At 46.2% G+C, this 20,138-nt stretch overlaps 7 protein-coding genes across 7 annotated transcripts; 5 read left to right on the top strand and 2 right to left on the bottom strand.

Annotated features, from left to right (window-relative positions):
• The first annotated feature begins 32 nt into the window (after positions 1-32).
• BBOV_III002360 (putative integral membrane protein) lies at positions 33-1,196 on the top strand. The gene has a single exon (XM_001611320.2). The coding sequence runs from the start codon at positions 53-55 to the stop codon at positions 1,154-1,156; it is 1,104 nt and encodes a 367-aa protein (XP_001611370.1). The 5' UTR covers positions 33-52; the 3' UTR covers positions 1,157-1,196.
• Positions 1,197-1,439: 243 nt separating this feature from the next.
• On the top strand, positions 1,440-1,854 carry BBOV_III002355 (uncharacterized protein). Its single transcript, XM_051767849.1, has 2 exons — positions 1,440-1,648; positions 1,804-1,854. The coding sequence occupies exons 1-2, from the start codon at positions 1,455-1,457 to the stop codon at positions 1,832-1,834; spliced, it is 225 nt and encodes a 74-aa protein (XP_051623701.1). The 5' UTR covers positions 1,440-1,454; the 3' UTR covers positions 1,835-1,854.
• Positions 1,855-3,148: 1,294 nt separating this feature from the next.
• Positions 3,149-3,580, top strand: BBOV_III002350 (SmORF protein). Its single transcript, XM_001611319.2, has one exon. The coding sequence runs from the start codon at positions 3,150-3,152 to the stop codon at positions 3,576-3,578; it is 429 nt and encodes a 142-aa protein (XP_001611369.1). The 5' UTR covers position 3,149; the 3' UTR covers positions 3,579-3,580.
• An 842-nt stretch (positions 3,581-4,422) lies between these two features.
• On the top strand, positions 4,423-5,241 carry BBOV_III002340 (SmORF protein). The gene has a single exon (XM_001611318.2). The coding sequence runs from the start codon at positions 4,433-4,435 to the stop codon at positions 5,201-5,203; it is 771 nt and encodes a 256-aa protein (XP_001611368.1). The 5' UTR covers positions 4,423-4,432; the 3' UTR covers positions 5,204-5,241.
• A 671-nt stretch (positions 5,242-5,912) lies between these two features.
• On the bottom strand, positions 5,913-9,944 carry BBOV_III002330 (variant erythrocyte surface antigen-1 alpha subunit). The gene is made up of 2 exons (XM_001611317.2): positions 9,818-9,944; positions 5,913-9,736 (listed from the first exon to the last, which is right to left on the bottom strand). The coding sequence occupies exons 1-2, from the start codon at positions 9,918-9,920 to the stop codon at positions 5,925-5,927; spliced, it is 3,915 nt and encodes a 1,304-aa protein (XP_001611367.1). The 5' UTR covers positions 9,921-9,944; the 3' UTR covers positions 5,913-5,924.
• A 1,168-nt stretch (positions 9,945-11,112) lies between these two features.
• Positions 11,113-15,481, bottom strand: BBOV_III002320 (variant erythrocyte surface antigen-1 beta subunit). The gene is made up of 12 exons (XM_051767626.1): positions 15,315-15,481; positions 14,525-15,271; positions 14,379-14,480; positions 13,840-14,340; positions 13,563-13,751; positions 13,241-13,504; positions 12,873-13,199; positions 12,692-12,730; positions 12,327-12,650; positions 11,893-12,159; positions 11,591-11,779; positions 11,113-11,474 (listed from the first exon to the last, which is right to left on the bottom strand). Exons 1-12 carry the CDS (start codon positions 15,454-15,456, stop codon positions 11,149-11,151), a joined length of 3,417 nt encoding a protein of 1,138 aa, XP_051623410.1. The 5' UTR covers positions 15,457-15,481; the 3' UTR covers positions 11,113-11,148.
• A 225-nt stretch (positions 15,482-15,706) lies between these two features.
• BBOV_III002310 (variant erythrocyte surface antigen-1 alpha subunit) lies at positions 15,707-20,058 on the top strand. The gene is made up of 4 exons (XM_051767181.1): positions 15,707-15,890; positions 15,984-16,049; positions 16,131-18,112; positions 18,185-20,058. The coding sequence occupies exons 1-4, from the start codon at positions 15,767-15,769 to the stop codon at positions 19,937-19,939; spliced, it is 3,927 nt and encodes a 1,308-aa protein (XP_051623409.1). The 5' UTR covers positions 15,707-15,766; the 3' UTR covers positions 19,940-20,058.
• Positions 20,059-20,138: the final 80 nt, after the last annotated feature.

Genomic DNA, 20,138 nt, shown 5'->3' with positions numbered 1-20,138 from the left:
TCGTAGCAAAATTGCTACTATTGAGTACTACCTATTGGATTCCTAGGGCACAATGGATACCACTACCTATGCTACCATAGTACTGGTCCTTCTATGGCTCTACTTGTGCTGCCAGGCATTGGGTTTCTTGTTGACCCTTGTAGATGTTGTGAACGCTACGACATTACCTACTACCACTATCCTATCTACCGCGCTGCTTGGAATATGCCTATGGCTATGCAAGAAGGCAGGGTACCTCGTATCGCCAATGAACTGGTACCATTGGGTACTACTGGTATTACTAGTATTACTACAAGTGCTGGCAGTGGTAATAGAATATCTGGGTCTACAGGGCATGTTTAGCTCAAGCATTGGTGCGGAATGGACACATCCCATTTACGCTGTTGCAGTAGTACTGCTGGGTATACTAGGTGGTACCCTATACTGTGGATGGAAGTGTAACCTATTCTGTAGACCATGTTGCAAAAGCCAGTACATTTGCTATGGTAGCACAATAGTGGTAGTACTAGTGATCCTGATATTACTGGCAGTAACTGGCGCATTAGCACCGCTTATTGGTGACGGACGCACATACTATGATTCCCGTAACGGGGAAACCGAAGCTAGGACTGTTGGCTACCTCGGTAAAATGGTATTACCCTTTACGCAATTCTATGTTACGGCGGTGTTATGGAATACTACACTGAAGCTACCATATGCAGTACCGGAGGTGGTGGCCGTAGTAGCAGCAGCACTGTCATCGGCCACAATACTGGTATTGGCAGTACCGGGCGTTAGTCACGGACTACTGCCCAGTACTGTGGCTTACCCCCTACTCTCCATTCATCTCGCAACTTTGGTCATTACCTGGTACTTCATGGAATACAAAGCAATATTCTCTTGTCCCAAGCAATACCTGTGCTTCGGAATATTGACAGTTGTACTACTGGTAGCATTGGTAGTAGTTGGGAACGCATACGCTAGCGAACAAATGAGTGATACTAACGATGTGCAATATACCCTCCTAGGCTACTCAATGGTACTGATTGTACCAACATTGTGGTACGCATACCGATGTGGTCTATTTATATGGTGCCTCCCCAAGAAAAAGAACCTCAGAGCTACTGACACTGCTGAGAACACGACAGCAGACACTGATATCGCAAAGGAATCATAGTGGTGAGCACTGTTGAGTGCTACAATTACCACCTTTTAGATTGGACGGCCCAACTTTGGGAAGCCCAATATTAGCTGGAATGGTCAATATAGGTGACCAATTTTCACCGTGCATAGAATGAACTCTACTATGTAGGAAATACCTATATAATGCAACAATAAGCATCAAATAGCTGTAAAGCAGTAATGTATATATAGTAGTACTATAGAACACTACCCATTAAAACTACCACTCGAACAATCCATTACTACTCCACTGATCCACCACTTCCTACCACTCCATCACTACCATCGTAACCATGTTGGTCTACCCAGTCCTAGTGCTAGCCCTAGGTGCCCTATGGCCACTGGACTGGACACCTATTAGACTGGATTCACTGAGCCCAGTGAGTGGCCACTACCACGGTACCACATGGGCCATGGCAGAGAAGGTGACTCAGGGAGATGATCTGGAGGACGTGGTGGTAGTGGAAGGTACTACTGGTGATGAAGGGTGATTTACGAAGTATTGTAAGGATTGAAATTTGGTGTACAAAAGTGGGAATTTTCATCGGGATTGGGATGTAGTAATATTATTACCGCTGTTCATATATGGGATAATAACAGGAACACCAGTGGCGGTGATCTTACTTATAATATTGTTCATAGGAAAGAAGTTTTGCAAGTTTATAACAGATAGTTGCTGGTCAGAATGTTTTGGAAACTCTCTGAAGAACATAAGTCCTAAAAATGTAGATTAATGTACATCATCTATGATGTACCCTACAAACAACGTAAATTGAATATGTTGTAGTTACCGTGTATTATAGAGACAGTACTTCCTAGAATCATTGGGTATATAGTTTACTGGATATGTACAATGCTAGCATTAGTAATTGAATACTCTAGGGAGTACATCTATTGTTATGGGTACAACTGCTGTACTTCTAGAGAGACGGTAGATTGTATAGTACTATGGAGCATATATAGTGATCATGGTATAGTATATATATGGGTTGATAGAAGGGAATTTATGAGTGTGGTGTTGGAGGGGATGTAGTGTTGTAGGGTATATTAAATCTGGGGTTTATGTTATGTGGTGTTTATGGTGTCTCCGGGGGTGAGTACTGTTGTAGGGTAAATAGTGGTTTAGGGAATGTGGTGTTTCTGGGGATTATAGTGTAATAGAATATATGGTGTTGCAGTAGCAATAGAGTGATGCACTGTAGATTGACAACAGCAGTAGACAGGTATCGATATACATAGCTACACAATTTTTGACAGGACACTAGCCAAGTGTTTAGTGTATTTTTAGTGAGAGTGTGACAATGTATTAGATGCTCGGGGTAGTATAGCGGGTAAATCTATACCGTTAATACGTTAGGTACTCCACAGTGCCACGTGGTGCTATGTAGATTGTGAATTGACACTCTATAACGTTATGTTGGAATAAATTGAAGACTTTGGGGATAACCGCAAGATGCCATGGCCATGTAACTGCAGTGGACATGGGTAGTTTAGTAACATGGTAACTAGTTATTCATCAATGCTTAAGGAATTAGCACCACTAGCACATCATGATTTGTTTGTATTACTATACAGCAATGGACACTAATTGTAGTACAGAGTACTCTACGGGGAACCACTTGTATACTACTGCTGGCTGTGTATATAATGCGACACCAGCTGGATTGCTGTAGTTTTCTATGATCAATGAAACGAATGTGATCAATACAACCATAGGTATCATACAATAGCAAAGTAGCATATCACTATATGGAGACTATTGTAATGTTTGCGTAGTGTCTAGTGTATAATGCAACAGAGTCTATTGTAGTATCGACGTGTGGACTACATCACCTTAGATAACAGTAATTATAGAAAGACAATTATTGTAAAGTGGTATATCCCGGAGTAACGCATGTATCTTGCATGGTACTAGTACCATACCTGGGGCATAACAACAGCTGTGAGTACAACAGTTAGGAATCTCACTCTATACTGACTTAACCAAGATGGTAGCCTTTAACACTTTCTCCAAGCTCTGTGTAGTTGTCGCATTCGGGCTCTCTGCCACAGTCACTGCTACCGATGTAGCCCAGGAGCAACCCAAGAAGGAATCGTTCTTAAGCAGATTCTTTGGTAAGAAAGACGAAGCTGCCACGGAACCAATGGACATGCAGAAACAAGAGAATATCGAGTCTCAAGAACACATTAATACAACAGGACCATCCAACCTTTCTGTTGAATGGCTTCTCTTGCCCAGGCGCGAAAACAGAAGGGCCCTAACTTATTTGTTACCAGATGATTTAGCCTCAAAGGTCCCAATGCGCTACATCAAGCCACTAGACTCTGAGCTGGAAGAACGTATTAGAGAGTTTTTTTCATTGAGTGCTAAAGAGCAACTGCAAAAGCGTCTAGCTTCATATGGTTTCCAACAATAAATCAACAATCTTATAGTATATTAATGAAAAAAATTATCATAATCTCATAGTACACAGACGTCTATACGTGACTGCAGTTATACATAGTGCCCAGTGTATCGTGGTATATAGAGTTATGTATATAACTATAACACGTGACATTAATATTATACATTACATAGACGTACTAACCTACACTTTAATGTGATACAACACGTTACTTTGTTAATGATAGCTCTATTTAAGTGCTATCAAGTAAGCGGTGTAATAAAGTATGCGTTATGGTATCTCTGTAAATGAATCATCATGACTGCACAAGGTATCTCTATGGCATCAATGCTCATAGGTTAACGTCTCATTATATCGTTGTTTATAAGATGATACAACATAGGTACGCACGTAATCCGTGGTGGATCTATCTTGGAATATGTTTACACAATGGACAGTAAGACATCTCAAGTGCCTATGACAGTAGTGATATATGAGGTCATAGTATACCATGGTTATATGGATGCTATAACACTTGGTGAGGTAGCATTCTCCACCATACCATTGGTTTTGTACAGAATGCGACACTCATGTCAACGGAAGTGTGGAAATTGTCATACCTGAGTTCTTGTTGGTGATGTTTACCTCAAGGGATCATTGATCAGTGTTATTCTGTAGAGCAACTGTACGAGTAGTGATCTGATAGGTGCCAGAAAAACGACACCATGACAATCAATTCATATCACATACCCATCTATTACGCGGTATACTGAATAACTGCATTGAAGACTATCACTTTATTTCTTGCCAGTCGTACTATACCTGGGGCATAACAACAGCTGTGAGTACAACAGTTAGGAATCTCACTCTATACTGACTTAACCAAGATGGTAGCCTTTAACACTTTCTCCAAGCTCTGTGTAGTTGTCGCATTCGGGCTCTCTGCCACAGTCACTGCTACCGATGTAGCCCAGGAGCAACCCAAGAAGGAATCAGTGGTCAGTGGATCATTCCGTAAGGGTGAAGAATCGGCTACGAAACCTCACAAGTTACCGGAGAGAAACAAGACGTACATTGATCCAGAAGAGCCACCCATGTTCTCTATTGAATGGTATCTCTTACCCAAGCCGGAAAATAGAGCATATCTTCTTGAGAAGTTGCCATTTGATGTGGCCAAAGACGTTCCGGAGGACTGCGATGAACCCATAGATCCCGCACTGGAAAAACGTATTAGGAAGTTTTTCTCATTGAGAGGTTTGATATTCACAAGTATGAGCTCCTATCCTTTAGAGGTACCGGAACCAGCCAAATACTCTGTTGAATGGTATCTATTACCCAAGCCGGAAAACAGATCACGTCTTATTGAAAAGTTGCCATTTGATGTGGCCAAAGACGTTCCGGAGGACTGTAATGAACCAATATTGCCCGTGCTGGAAAAACATATTAGGGACTATTTTTCATGGCTTGGTCGCGAATGGTATCTATTACCCGAGCCCCAAAGCAGAGCTGCCTTACGTAAAGCATTACCAAGCGACGTGGCAGAAACGGTTCCAGAGGACTGCGATGAACCAATCGATCCCGAAGTGGAGCAATACATTAAAAGGTTTTTCTCATTCAGTGTTCAGAAGCAGAAGTCAATGCTTCTACCTTCATTTTAATTCCATTTGTAAATGAACAATCGTAGAATAACTTGATGCAGATACAATTGCCCTAATGTCGCAGTCTACACACCTTTGTGATAGACTACACTGATTCCTATGCCTTTGTGTATTATAGTACCTATAGATAGATTAACATCACTACCACCCAGTATGCCCATATATCCTCTATGATGCTGCGTTAACCACACTGTTCATCAGCACAGATACTACCCTGTTATGGCCCAGTGTGGTACAGCATACTAACCAGGGTATCCATAGTGTCCCATGGATGTGACTTTGATTTAGACCACTCCACAACAGTGATATTACTACATCATTAGCTCAAATAGACATCACCCTCTACACTTGTCCATGTCACTACCTCTATCAGGATATCCACAGTAATAACGACAGGAGTCCTGGAAGTGAATTGGCTAATGCTTGCTAATTGGACTATGTACTGTGATGGTCACAGACTAGTGCCTATCAACTGCCAGTATTACCATTCAACCCCCTATCCAGTGCCCCATCTTGGAGGGGGTACCCTAGCATCCTGAAAACCCCACCAGGGTAACTCTAACATATATAGTGCCCCCACTAAACAGTCCTTTGTGTGGGATAAGGGGAGGAGAGACAAAGACAGATAGTAGTTACTATGTGGACATCCAAAATACTACTACACCCTATAGACTACCCAGAAATCATACCATTCCGTGCTAAACATTTACGAACAATCCTACTAAACCATCACTAAATGCAATAGTAAACGTTGATCAAAATACTCCACCAGTTCCATTCCCTTCCTCCCCGTCATCACCTTATACCACATACATTGCCACTGGTGTGCTCCACCCCGTAACCAGTGCGACCTCATATGTGTCCAGTCCAGTGGCCATATGGCTCCAAAGGCGAGGTAGAGTACCGCTACTAGCCAGGCTACGGTCAGCACAAAGATCCACGGGAGCCGTATGTCGTATTGGAGTTTACCTACTGCTGAGAGTAATGCATGGAGGGGAGTGGTACTCTCTGTCTTGATCACTTGATTGAGACTGTCTAAGAATTGATGGCACTGCTTAATATACTTGTCTTCCTTTTTGATATCATACTGCCCATCTACCTTTCCATCCCCTTGCTGGTACCCCTCCAGATTGAATGGGTTACCGTAGCTGAACCCATGTCTATACAACACTGGCAGTACCCCGGTACATGATACGATTGATTGGCATCCACACTGTCCACCGCCATTGCTTCCGTGTTCTCCCTTCGTGCACTTATTGGGGTCACAGTTTCCCTTACAACCCCGGCATTCAATATTACGGAATGCCTCAGAGAGTGACTCTAGTCCTGAATGAAGTGCATCTGATAGGTATAGTACCCATGAGAGGTATGTTCCACCGAAAGTGGCGCTCACTGCTGTATAGAGTTCACCGGTTAGGGGGGAGAGGTACTGGCAGTTCTTAGTGAGTCGTGAGAGGGAAGTATTAGTGTCTTGTGTACTGGAATATGTAGTGGTACTACTGCCCTTGTCGCCCTTAATATCTATCAGTGCTTCTCCTACACTTCCTCTATACTTCCCTCCTTTATCCTTGTCATCTCTTGGAATCCACTCAATGTCATTCACTACATCCCTTAACCCAGAGGCACACCAGCCGCAAAAGTACTTCTCCTTGTTCTCCTCAGAAGTGTCACTTGGATCCCCTTCGTGCTTACATGCCTTGTCTTGTTCCTTCCTGTTCTTCCCATCTACTGGATTTCCTACACCCCCCCTAAAGAACCCAAAGACATCACCCAATACCTGTGGTGTGGTGGCACTGAGTGCCGCAGTAACCCTAACCAGTGTATAGACACACGACTGCATCATGTTCTCATTACTAAAGAAGTAGAGGATGCCATAAAGGCGTGCACCAGTCATATCACCGGTGCTGCCCTTCTGGAAGTTATTTCTAAATCCCATTGGCAAGGGGCAGCATTGACCTGAGCCACCACAGTGTCCTAGGTGGGATGCAGCCAGGGGATACTCTGGGTTCTCGTCTTGGTCCACCACTGCACTACAACTAAAACCTGGTAACCTATCCTCGAGGAATGCCTGGAGGGGTGATGGAGTGCCGTCCATGTACTGTTGGTGGCATTTGTCACAGTACTTGGACTGTGGCTGTTTGCCACACTTCTTGGCGTGTTCATGGCACGGTGGGCACTTGGAAGTGGAGCAGATGGAGATGAGCTGGTTAATGGCTGAGAGTAGCGCCGAGTAATGTGCCTCCAGTTTAACATTACGCAGATCTATCTCATTCCCAGCGTTCGTTAATATGCCAACATATTCCAGGGTTTTTTTCGCTTGCTCTATAATATCCTTTCCGTCTTGTTCTGCCCACTTTTTAAATATATCCAATACCTTGTGTATCCCATCTATAGCAGCACTCACTAGGTTCTTACATGGATCAACATCAGTACCGTGCTGTTTCTCTACTGCCTCTTTAGCCGCCGTTAGTGTCCCCTTAGCCTTCGTAACAGCTTCCTTTAGTTTAGTCACCCCCTCTAGCCCACTATCCTCTAGTCCCTTCATCTTCTCCGTTTCCAATTTCCCTAGTACCCCCTGTAGTACATCTTTGAATCCATTCCCATTCGTATACACCTTTGGAAATACTTTATTTAGTGCATCCATCACTCCCCCTAGATCATACTTTCCCCTATCCAACCTCTCCTGGGCATTACCCAATTGTACCACTACTTCCCCAATTTTCTCAAGTACACTCGCTAGAGACTTCATCAATGTATCATTCTCCCCTGTTCCATTCGTCACCCCATCCAATGTCTTTTTCAACTCCTTTACCCTATAATTCCTATCATGCTCCATGGGGTCACACCCCAGGCACATCCAGCTAACCACATCCTTCCCAATCACTCCACTACCATACCTACATTCACGCCATTTGCCTCCTAGAGCCACTTTAACTGCACATTGCTTCCTAAGGAAATACAACTGGTAGAACAGAGCCCTAATGTAGTGTACCACTTGGTTGTATGCTTGGATATCGACTGCTGGGTAGGTGAAGGAGCATTCAGTGTTGGCATACAGGGAGTGAATGGCAGGTTCTGTAGTGCTATCAGTGCCCTTAGGACTATGTATTCCACCCTGGATACCTATGAGGACTAGTGGGCAGTACTGAGTCACTGCTTGGAAGTGAGCAAAGAGGTTGTATTCATGGACGGTAATGGGTGCTGTGCGGCCTGTCTGGTAGAACGAAAGTGTCTTGGTGCCTTTAACGTCTGGTGCCACTTTCTTCAATACTTCCTTGGAATGCTCCAGTATCATTGGATATGCCGGGCTATAGGGCAATGCACTTAGCCAGTAGAGGATTTCCCGGATGGTCTTAGGGTTTGTATTTCCCCCCTTCGGCGGAGTCTTTTTCTGTAACCCAGTGAAGTAGGCACATGAGAGAATGTAGAGCTTGTACAAGGCACCACATTTGTTGGTGTTTTCGTCCGTTGTGCTGGTGGTGTCATTCTTATGGAAGATAGTAGCGTTGCTGCAAAATGCACCCTTGTCCATGGTATGTATATATCCTGCATAGTTCATACTAGATGGATCCCTAAATGTATTTTCATCACCGTCATAGCCATGGATATCAACATTGCCACCAGTACCAGTATTCGGGAATCCCAAATATAACTTACCCATAATCCCATTCCATATGACCTTGTCAAGTCTATTCTGTGGCCCACTATTGTTCAACATATCCCTAGGAAACCCTAAGGCCTGTATCCATTGGGACAGGGTACCATCATCTAGACCACTACCGTCCAAAATGTGATTGTTCCACCGTGGGCTACCTTTGGCGTACTTTCCTGTCCAATACATATATGTAAGTCCACTCCAAATGAGACATACTGACCCTAGTAAGTTACGTGCAGCCACCGCTCGCTTTTTACTAGTTTTTCTATCAGACCACTTTGGCCAAACCTGGTATTCTCTACCAAAATACCCTTCATGTACCAGTTTCACCTTATATGCTGACACATAGCTCTCATTATGTTCATAAATACCAAGGATATTCTTCTCCTGTTCGATACAGCTACACTTATCACTACACTTCCCACAACTCGTACAACAACACTTGCAGCACTTGCCTGCTAGAGCGCATTTGCAACTGTCAGGACCCTGACAGGCACTACCACTACTACTACTACACTTACACGGCGGCTGCCCACTACCCTCACACCTTGTACACCTCCTTCCCAAGTAGTGTGCTTCATCCTTACCCGCCTCGGGCACTACCCATTTCATACATTTACACGTATCACAAGGCTTGTTTTCCTTTACTTCCTGTAGATACTGGCACTTCTCATTTGTGCCATGTTGATTCCCTTTACTACTATCGCAATTACCACACTTATCTATCTTACTCCACCCAACGAGTGCACTGAGTACCTGTGCCAGCTGGTCTATATAGGTCCGGACCACGGAGGTACCACCTAGTCCTTGTACCAGAGAGAATAGCTCATTGAGGCACTCTGTGACTCTCTTTTTTGGGGGGCCATTGTTGCCTTCACCTTGATAGCCTATAGGACACCATGAGGTACTGTATACCAGTAGTGGTACTATATAGTACTACTCCACTACTGTCTACTTACCATGGTACTCCAGTTGTACTGACTGCAGTAGGTCAGTCACTGCCGCCGCCAGGCCGCATATACATTCTGTACAAGGGTGAGTTCTATAGGACTGGGCGCGCATCCTAAAACACTGTCGCTACACTACCCCACCTCCCCCACTATGCCAAAAACCCCACCCGGGTAACTCCAACATATATAGTGCCCCCACTAACGAGACCTTTGTGAGGGGACATTGTATAGAGTAATCTGTAGTCTAGTGAACGCGTTCTTCCATTTGTATAGGACTCTATAAACCTGTAGCAGGACACTGTTTAGAATCATCAGTGGGGAAGAGACACATAGTTGTTACCATGTAGTGACTATGTGGTCACCAAATGTACTACTACACAATACATTCTTACCCTGAACACCTATAACATTTTTATCAAGCTCTAAAGAAACTTTTACCAAAATTAATGCCAAACCTCTACCAAAACCCGTACTAAACTTTTATTGAATATACTACGAAAATTTTAATAAAATCACTACTAAACCTTAACTAAAATTGCTAGAGAAATTCTACGAACTGTCCACCAAAACACTCTGTAATCTAATCCATTTAATACCCCTAACTGCAACTACTTTTCTATGAAACCTTTACCAATATTGTATGAAACCCTTGATGAACATATCCACATTATCCCTAGTTATCGCGCCGAAGGCGCCACAACTTTGCCACTATGTCCCACCAAAAAACTCCAATATACCCCTCCCCTTCTTCTTGCCCACCATCAGTACCTCCCATGGACTCAGACTGCCCTTGCTGAACCATCCCCTACAATGTGACCTCATATGTGTCCAGTCCAGTGGCCATATGGCACCAAATGCAAGGTATAGCACTGCCACAAGCCAGGCTAAGGTCAGAACAAAGATCCAGGGGAGCCTGGTGGTGTAGATGAGCTTATTGATTTCGTGGTGGAGGCCACTAGCACCGATGCCCGTCGTGAGGTGATTACCCTTGAGGACAGCCTCTAGTGTTTTTAGGAACTCGTGACACTTCTTCTCACTACCTACATCACCATTTAATACCCCTAGGGCACAGTTGCGCCGAAGGCGCCCTTATAGAACTTTCAGCAAAAGTGCAACCAAACTTTTGTGAAACCTTTACCAAAACTAATGCCAAACCTCTACCAAAATCACTACGAAACCTTTACGAACATTGCTACGTAACTCTATGAAAACACTCTGCAACCTTATCCACATCACCATCCCTAACAGCTACTACTTTTGTACTAAACTTCCATGTAACTTTTGATGAACATATCTACATTATCCCTAGTTATGGCGCCGAAGGCGCCACTACTTTGCCACTACCTCCCACCAAAAAACTCCAATATCCCCCTTCCCTTCTTATTGCCCACCATCAGTATCTCCCATGGACTCAGACTACCCTTCCTGAACCATCCCCTACAATGCGACCTCATATGTGTCCAGTCCAGTGGCCATATGGCACCAAATGCTAGATACAGTACCGCTACTAGCCACGCTACCGTGAGAACAAATATCCACGGGCGCCTAGTGATGTAGATGAGTTGGTTTATCTCGTGGTGGAGGCCTGTGCCGTCATGCTTGATATGCTGTCCATTTAAGACGCCATTTAGCGTCGTTAGGAATGCATCACACTTCTTCGAACCTGCTACACCATTTAATACCCCTAGGACACTGTTGCGCCGAAGGCGCCCTTATAGAACTTTCAGCAAAACTACTGCTACACTATCTCTACACTATCCATACTACTATACTAGAACTTACCTCCAGCAGTGTTGTGCAGCTTACTGACATCACCATACCCAAATCCATACTTGTACAACACCGGTAGTACCCCGGTACATGATACGACAGAGGTGCATTTACATACTCCGGCACTACCAGCACCACTGCACGTAGTACCGTGACTTCCACTTCGGCAGTCGTTACCACATCCACTACCTCCCGCCTGACCTACTACACCATTAATCCATATGACACCATTGCGCGGCGTACTAATGGACATTGTCGCGCCAAAGGCGCCAGTATCTCTATACGGCGCGCCCTTACATAGCATTAGAACTTACCCTGACACCCATCACCCTTACAATCAACATTCATGAGCTCCTTCCTCAACTCTCCCAACCCTCCCTGAAACTCCCCTATCAAATAGACCAACCATGACAGGTAGGTCCCGGCCATCACGGGACTCAACTGGCCATACTGCTGGCCACTCAAAGGAGAGAGGTATTGAGAGCACTGGCCAGTGCCATCTTTACATCCAAATAGGGTCTTTAGTGAGCCATCCTTAGTGCCGTGGCTACAAGCACTACCACCACCACTACTACTGTCACCTACACCACCATGAGTCACTGTCAGTGGTACTACTCCATTACTCTGCATCATTACCCAATACACTACCACTGCGCGCCACCGTAACGGTCACTGTCAAGTACCATCAATACGGCGCGCCCTTATAGCACTAGACCAGTACTACTTGTCTATATATGTGGATACTTACCGTTCCATGTGGTTAGTGCTCCGACCACTGCATTATCTTTACCCATATAGAGCACCACCTCCGATTCGAATCCTTTCAATTTCTCATGCACTCCCTGTCCAGCACCACCACTACTCTTTCCCCCAATATAGACTATATAGTAATAGAACCCAAAGAGGTCACCCAGAGTCCGTGGCACCGTGGGAGTAATACATGCCAGCAGTCTCAGTAGTACCACTAGGGAGCCATGGCACTTTTCGGGGTCACAGTAGTATTCCAGGAGATGTGACAGTGTATTCCCAGTGCAGTGGGCGGGATACGTAGTGGCAGTGCCACTGCTACCTACTACAGGATGAGTCCATGTAATATACTAGGGTGGAACGTACCTCCTGTCAGATCCTTTGTCTTGTGCGTGTCTTTCAAATCTGTATACACCATGAGTCACTGTTAGTCACTAGGGCTACTGTGGCGCCCAGGTGGTGCCCCTAGTATATATGTACAGTGCTTTAGGGGTACCATGGAGTAGTGGTATATATAGTGGTGGTACTGTAGGGTACTGGGACGTACCTTTGAAGTGGTTCTCCTTATCCGTACTCCATCCCATAGGGACTGGGCATAATTCGGGGTAATGCTTGTGAGGCCCTTTTTCTTGTCCACTAGGAGTGACAATCTTGTTCATGTGCTCCTCAATGGGTGGATAGCTTTCTACACCGCTACCCACCGTATGATGACAATGCATCCCATGTATACTATCACACAAGAAGCTCTGTAGGGGTGAGCCATCATTAGATCCATGTCCACCCTGACTGGCACCCTTTCCCAGGCAGTTGCACTTTTGTCCATTATTCTGATTAGGACTACCCCCTTGGTTATCATTACTGTTACCACCATTCTCTGCTTCAACATTACTCATGGCTACCGTATACAATACTCACCTAATGGCTTGCACTTCCAATTCTTATTATCGGCTCCACCGCTGCTAACTCCTGCCTTCCTGGTAGATACCTGGAAACCATACCTACAACTCTTCCAGCCCAGCACACTTCCGTCCACCACCCCCGTGCCACACTGCTTCCTTAGGAAATAGAGCTGGTAGAAGCAGTGGTAGACATATACCCTCAGTTGGTCCAGGCACTGGGCGGAAGACATGTCCATCTGGAAGCCAAAGAGCCCATTGGCATACATCCCATGGAGGGGGCCTACAGAGAGTGTTAGACAGCGGGAGTGGTACTAATGGGTACCACTGTAAGTACTTACCGAAATCCTTTACTTCCAGGTGGTACCCGCCATAGCAGACTTGGCCTTCCTTGAGTTTGCCGTCGGTAGACTGTGACTTGCTAGTATCTGTCGTCTTGTTGGCGTCTTCCAGGATACACCTCTTATTACGATCTTTACTGTGTTCAGGACACTGCTTCTTCTCCGGAGCACCAGCAGTACTTCCCGTACCTACTACACCATAAGTCCATATGACTACCCCTAGGGCACTGTTGCGCCGAAGGCGCCCTTATCTATAGCACTAGACTAATGTACTTACTTGATGTAGTACTGTCACTTTCAGTGCCACTGGTAGCTATGGTCCCCTGGATACCGATGAGTACCAGTGGGCAGTAGCCACAGGCGGCCATTAGGTAGTGGGTGAGACAGTCTTGTTTGAGCTCCGTCTTCTCACTTTTCTCATCGTATAGCTGTATCTTATCCTTATCTTGTTCAGAGTTCCCATTGGTCACTTGATCCGTCTTATCTTGCATCCTATCCACCAATTCCTTGTATCCCTGACTATAGGGCAATGCACTTAGCCAGTAGAGGATCTCACGGATGGTCCTAGGTTTCCTAGGAGAGGGAGTTTCTTCTTTCTTAGGTGCCGCTTTAGGCGCCAGGATGACATTCTTTGCCCCGGCACTGCCTGCCCTGAAGTACCCACTGGCCAGGATGTGGAGTACCAATAGGGGATAATCCTTACAAATGGATTCAGTACTGCCTTTGCCAGCCTCCTTTGCTTTGCCATAGATACTACTGTAGTACTCAGCTACACTATCTAGGGCACATTGGTACTATTCAGTAGGTGGGACTTACTCTGAGAAGCACTCTTACCGGCGAATTCTTTCCATTGGATACCTTTGCCGCCACTAGGTTCCGTTCCCGATAGTAATTTTTGCACAAACTGCCCCTTCTTATCTACCACACCATAAGACCACCTGACTACCCTAGGCAGTACTCACCTGGACCACTCCCATTCAACCTGTCCAGGTCATAGCCCATGGCCGCCATGAATGAGCCGAGACCCTTATTGTCACCAGCCTCTAATGAGTGCAAACTACTCTTATCCCACCTCTCGCTACCACCCGTCAGGAACCCCAACTGACTGAGTCCACTCCAGATGAGACATACTGACCCTAGGAAAATACGGGCCAGGAGGTGGACTTTGGTGGAGTCACTGGATATGGTGGGCCAGTAGTAGTCACCTTCAGCGTTACCGGAACCACTACTGCCACTACCAGAGGTGGATTTTGTTTTGCAATAGGCCGAGAGGTAGCATTTTTGGCCAGCATTACTGGTACCACATGTTCTACAGTCATGACAAGTAGTAGCAGCACTACCACCGGGACTACAACAGGTACCACCAACACATTTACATTCCTTTCCTATACCCTTACTCTTTCCACTTGTTCCCTTAAGACAACACTCATCTCCTTTTTCTTGCCACCCAACCCACTTCTGTAGTCCCTGTGCCAAGTGGTCTATCAGTGCCTTTATGACCTCGGTGCCACCGGCGCAGGTATCCCTAGCTGCACTAGTGCTGCCAACACTTAGGAGTCCCAGGTCCGTGAGCACTGGTAGCACTAATGTCTTCTCCTGCTCTAGGAGTATGTCACTCCAGTACCTCTTAGGACTGGGACCAGGGTACTCCGGGTCCTTGGCATCGTACAGTAGGTCCTTCACTGCCTTGGCCAGGTAGCACAGACAGTCTGTATAGCAATGTAGGTGCTACTGTGAGTACTATTGACTTACGGGGGCCATTGCTAGTGCTTGCCGTTGGCTTCTCATTCTTCTTACCATCCTTACCAGTTACCCTCAGGACCCAGTCAATGGCCTCCTTGAGGTTGGTGGGAGCGGTGGTGAGGCTGTCGTAAGGCGTCCAGGGCTTAGACATTATGTTACCACCCCTTCTTGAGAGTGTGTCCAGTAGCACGAGTAGTCAGTGGTAGTTACTATCAGGGTGGAATCCTAGGGAGGTGGAGCGCGCCGTAAAGAGGAAGTGGCGCTTTGGGCGCGACAGTGTCCTAGGGGATTCCACTGTAACAACGGGATCACCACCAAGGCAGTACCTGGTGGAATCCCACAGAATAGTATGCGCGCCACCAATCTACGGGCGCGCTCAGTATATATAGGATTCCACCCCGATAGCCACTCCACTCCCTCACCACTGTGAGTACTGCTGAGTACTCCTAGAAGCACTGACAATGGCCGTGAATAGCACTTTCACGCCGAAGGCGTCCCTAACTGAGGCACCTACCAACCTGAAGGAGGCCATTGACTGGGTCCTGAGGGTAACTGGTAGGGATGGTAAAAAGCTGGACAAAGATGGTAAGTTACTGTAGACACATAGATAGTACGCGCGTCGTATATAATAGTGGGCGCCTTTGGCGCCACACTATACATATACTCACCCCTTTACAGAATGTATATGTGGCCTGGCGGCGGCAGTGACTGACCTCCTGCAGTCAGTAGAACTGGAGTACCATGGTAAGTACCCAGTACTAGAGTAGTACTGTCCAGTACTACCACTGTTATACAGTACCTCATGGTGTCCTATAGGCTATCAAGGTGAAGCCCCAAATAAAGGCGCCTCTCAACAGGAAGTCAAAGGCCACCTCAATGAGCTATTCTCTCTGGTACAGGGACTAGGTGGTACTGCAGTGGTCCGGACCTACATAGACCAGCTGGCACAGGTACTCAGTGCACTCGTTGGGTGGAGTAAGATAGATAAGTGTTGGGACAGTAAGGGCAACTGCAAGGTCGGTGGCAATGGATATCAACATGGCATAAAAACGGATTGCGAGTATCTAAAGGATGTAAAGGAAAACACTCCGTGCAAGGACTGTGGGTGTATGAAATGGGAAGTGACCAGGCCGGACGACGAAGGAACACCACTGGGAAGGAAGTGTACTAGGTGTAGTAGTGGTGGTAGTAGTAGTGCACAGTGTAGTTGTAGTAGTGGTGGTGGCACATGTAGTGCTGGCAAGGACTGCAAATGCGCTAAAGAAGGCAAATGCTGCAAGTGTTGTTGTAATAGTGGGAGTTGTAAGGATAAGTGTCAGAAGGATGCTAAGTGTAGTTGTGATAAGGAGGACAGATACAGGTCGGCATATCCCAAAACTACCAGAGACTGGGCTGATGGTGGTTTCACCCTTACATGGGTACAACTTGTTGACACGTGGATGGAGACAAAGAGTGATAGTAGGAGTGCTTCCCTACGACGTCACCACTGTGCCCGCATCTTACTAGGGTCAGTATGTCTCATCTGGAGTGGACTTACTTATATGTATTGGACAGGAAAGTGGGCCAAGGGTAGTCCCCGGTGGAACAATCACATTTTGGATGGCAGTGGTCTAGATGATGGCACACTATCCCAATGGCTACAGGCCCTAGGGTTTCCTAGGGATATGATTAATAATAGTGGTCCTAGAAATAGGTGGGATGCAGTTATATGGGATGGGTTTAGGGGTATGTTATATTTGGGATTCCCGGATACTGGTAATGGTAGTCCTGTCCATGGCGGGGACTATAATGATAATACATTCAGAAATCCAGCTGGTATGAACTATGCTGGATATATACATACCGTAGACAGGGGTGCATTTTGCAGCAAGGCTACTGTATTCAATAATGGTACCACCAGCATAACTGAGGAAAACATCAACAAATGTGGTGCCTTGTACAAGCTCTATATTCTATCGTGTGCCTATTTTACTGGCCTTCAGCAGAAGGATACGCCGCAGGCGGACAATAAAACTCCCCGTACCATCCGTGAGATCCTATACTGGCTTAGTGCATTGCCCTATAGTCAGGCCTATAAGGATACACTAGACTATGCCAAGGAAGTATTGAAGAAGGTAGCACCAGACGTTCAAGGCACTAAAACGCTCTCATTCCTTCAAACAGGCCGCACAGCTCCCATCACAGTTCATGAATACAACCTATTTGCCCACTTCCAGGCAGTGACCCAGTACTGCCCATTGGTACTCATCGGTATCCAGGGTGGAATACACAGTTCTAAAAGCACTGACAGCACTAAAGAACCTCCTATCCACTCCCTGTACGCCAACACGGAGTGCAACTTCACCTATCCCACTGTATCCATCCAAGCATACAACCAGGTGGTCCACTACATTAGGGCTCTGTTCTATCAACTCTATTTTCTTAGGAAACAATGTGCCATGAAAGTGGCTCAAGGAGGCAAATGGCGTGAGTGTAGGTATGGCAAGGATGTGGTGTCCAAGGGGGTAATTAGCTGGATGTGCCTGGGGTGTAGCCCCATGGAACATGATAGGACAAAGAGGGTTGATAAGGTAAAGGAGGAGTTGGGAAAAGTAGTGAAGAAGGTAAAGTTATTGGAAGGGGAGAAGGCAGATGGGATCGAGAAGGCCAAAGCATTACTCGTGGCCATAGGGGATGTAGTGGTACAATTAGGTAATGCCCAGGAGGCATTGGAAGGGAAGAAGACAGAGGGGATCAATGCAGTGAAGGAGAAACTAACGGAGGCTAAGGGGGAACTAGAGGGGGCTAAGGAGAAACTAGATGAGGCGGTGAAGAAGGGGATGGGTGGGCTGATGGATGGTATGGGTGGGCTGGATGTGCTCGATGGGAAACTAGGGGAGCTGACGGGGAATGGTGGTGGTAGTAGTGGAATACTAAAGGATTTGGAAGGGAAACTAGATACGGCAACGGGTGGAAAGGAGGTTGACCCTGGTAAGAATGAGGTATCCAAGGCTATCCATAAGGTATGGGAGGTATTGAAGGAAATGGAGAAACAGTTGAAAGAAGTTCTGAAGAATATCAAGGATGAAATAGAGCAGTATGAGTCAGATATGGATGACAACACAGGTAGGATTATCCAAGAAAAGACTTTTTACAAAGCCGTCAAAGAACTCATCTCCATCTGCAACTCACCCAAGTGCCCATCCTGTAAATCACACTCCAACAAGTGTGGCCGACAGCCACAGTCCAAGTACTGTGACAAGTGCCACCAACAATACATGGACGGCACTCCATCACCCCTCCAGGCATTCCTCGAGGACAGGTTACCAGGCTTTAGTTGTGAGGTAGTACGAAACACTGACACAGACAAAGACACAGTGTACCCATCCGCTGCATCCCACCTAGGACACTGCAATGGCTCAGGTCAGTGCTGTCCATTGCCAATGGGTTTTAGAAATAACTTCCAGGACGGTGTCACCCAAACCGGTCAACGCCTTTATGGCATCCTCTACTTCTTTAGTAACGGGGACATGATGCAGTCGTGTGTTTATACACTAGTGAGGGTAACTGCAGCACTCAGTGCCACCACACCACAGGTACTGGGTGATGTCTTTGGGTTCTTTAGAGGGGGTGTAGGAGAGAAGGAGAAGGGAAAGACACAGAAGGGACAGGATAACACGCCATGTAAGCACGAGGGTAATCCAAGTGACACATCTGAGGAGAACAGGACTAAGTACTTTTGCGGCTGGTGTGCCTCTGGGTTACGGGATGAAGTAAAGAAGATAGAGTGGATCCAAAAGGCACTGGGTGGAAAGGACTACAGAACGAGTGTCGGCACAGCACTGATAGATATAAAAGGCGATAAGGACACTACTGCTGCTCCACTGTCCAGTGACAGTACCACCACTAATAACCTCTCAACACTCACTAAGAACTGCCAGTACCTCTCTCCCCTAACAGGTGAACTCTATACAGCAGTGAGTGCCACATTCGGTGGAACATACCTCTCATGGGTACTATATCTATCAGATGCACTTCATTCAGGACTAGAGTCACTCTCTGAGGCATTCCGTAATATTGAATGCCGGGGCTGTAAGGGAAACTGTGACCCCAATAAGTGTAAGAAGGGAGCCCATGGACAGAAGAGTGATACAGGTAGCGCCGGACTATGCCGGTGCCAATCAATCGTATCATGCACCGGGGTACTACCGGTGCTGTATAGACATGGCTTTAGCTACGGTAACCCATTCAATCTGGAGGGGTACCGGCAGGGGGATGGAAAGGATGATGGAGATTATAGTATTATGGACAAGACGAATGACAGTACTAAGAAGTGTCATCAATTCTTAGACAGTCTCAGTGCAGTGATCAAGAAGAAGGAAGAAGCCACCCCGAAGGAACATCCCTTGACAAAGTTACTATCAGAAGTCGGCAAGCTCCAATACGACATACGGCTCCCGTGGATCTTTGTACTGACCTTGGCCTGGCTAGTAGCGGTACTCTACCTTGCTTTTGGTGCCATATGGCCACTGGACTGGACACATATGAGGTCGCATTGGTTACGGGGTGGAGAACACCAGTGGCAGTGTATGTGGTATAAGGTTATGACGGGGCGCAAAGGAATGGAACTGGTGGAGTATTTTGGTAAGACATAGTGGCGCCTTCGGCGCAACGGTGCTAAATGATATACACTAGTGTCACATACAATATATAGTAGCGCCATAGGTAGTGTTCTTATAGTGGGCATTAAAAGCCTACACATTCCAGTGAAACCAGTCCATTAAGCAGTGCTAATATAGAGTGACTGGGATATCTATGGAAGGCTGGAGTTAGTCCACTGAGCAGCTGCTGGGC

The sequence above is a fragment of the Babesia bovis genome, chromosome 3, assembly GCF_000165395.2.
Source record: "Babesia bovis T2Bo chromosome 3, whole genome shotgun sequence".
NCBI classification, from domain to species: Eukaryota; Apicomplexa; class Aconoidasida; order Piroplasmida; family Babesiidae; genus Babesia; species Babesia bovis.
This window is presented reverse-complemented; position numbering and strand designations above follow the sequence as displayed.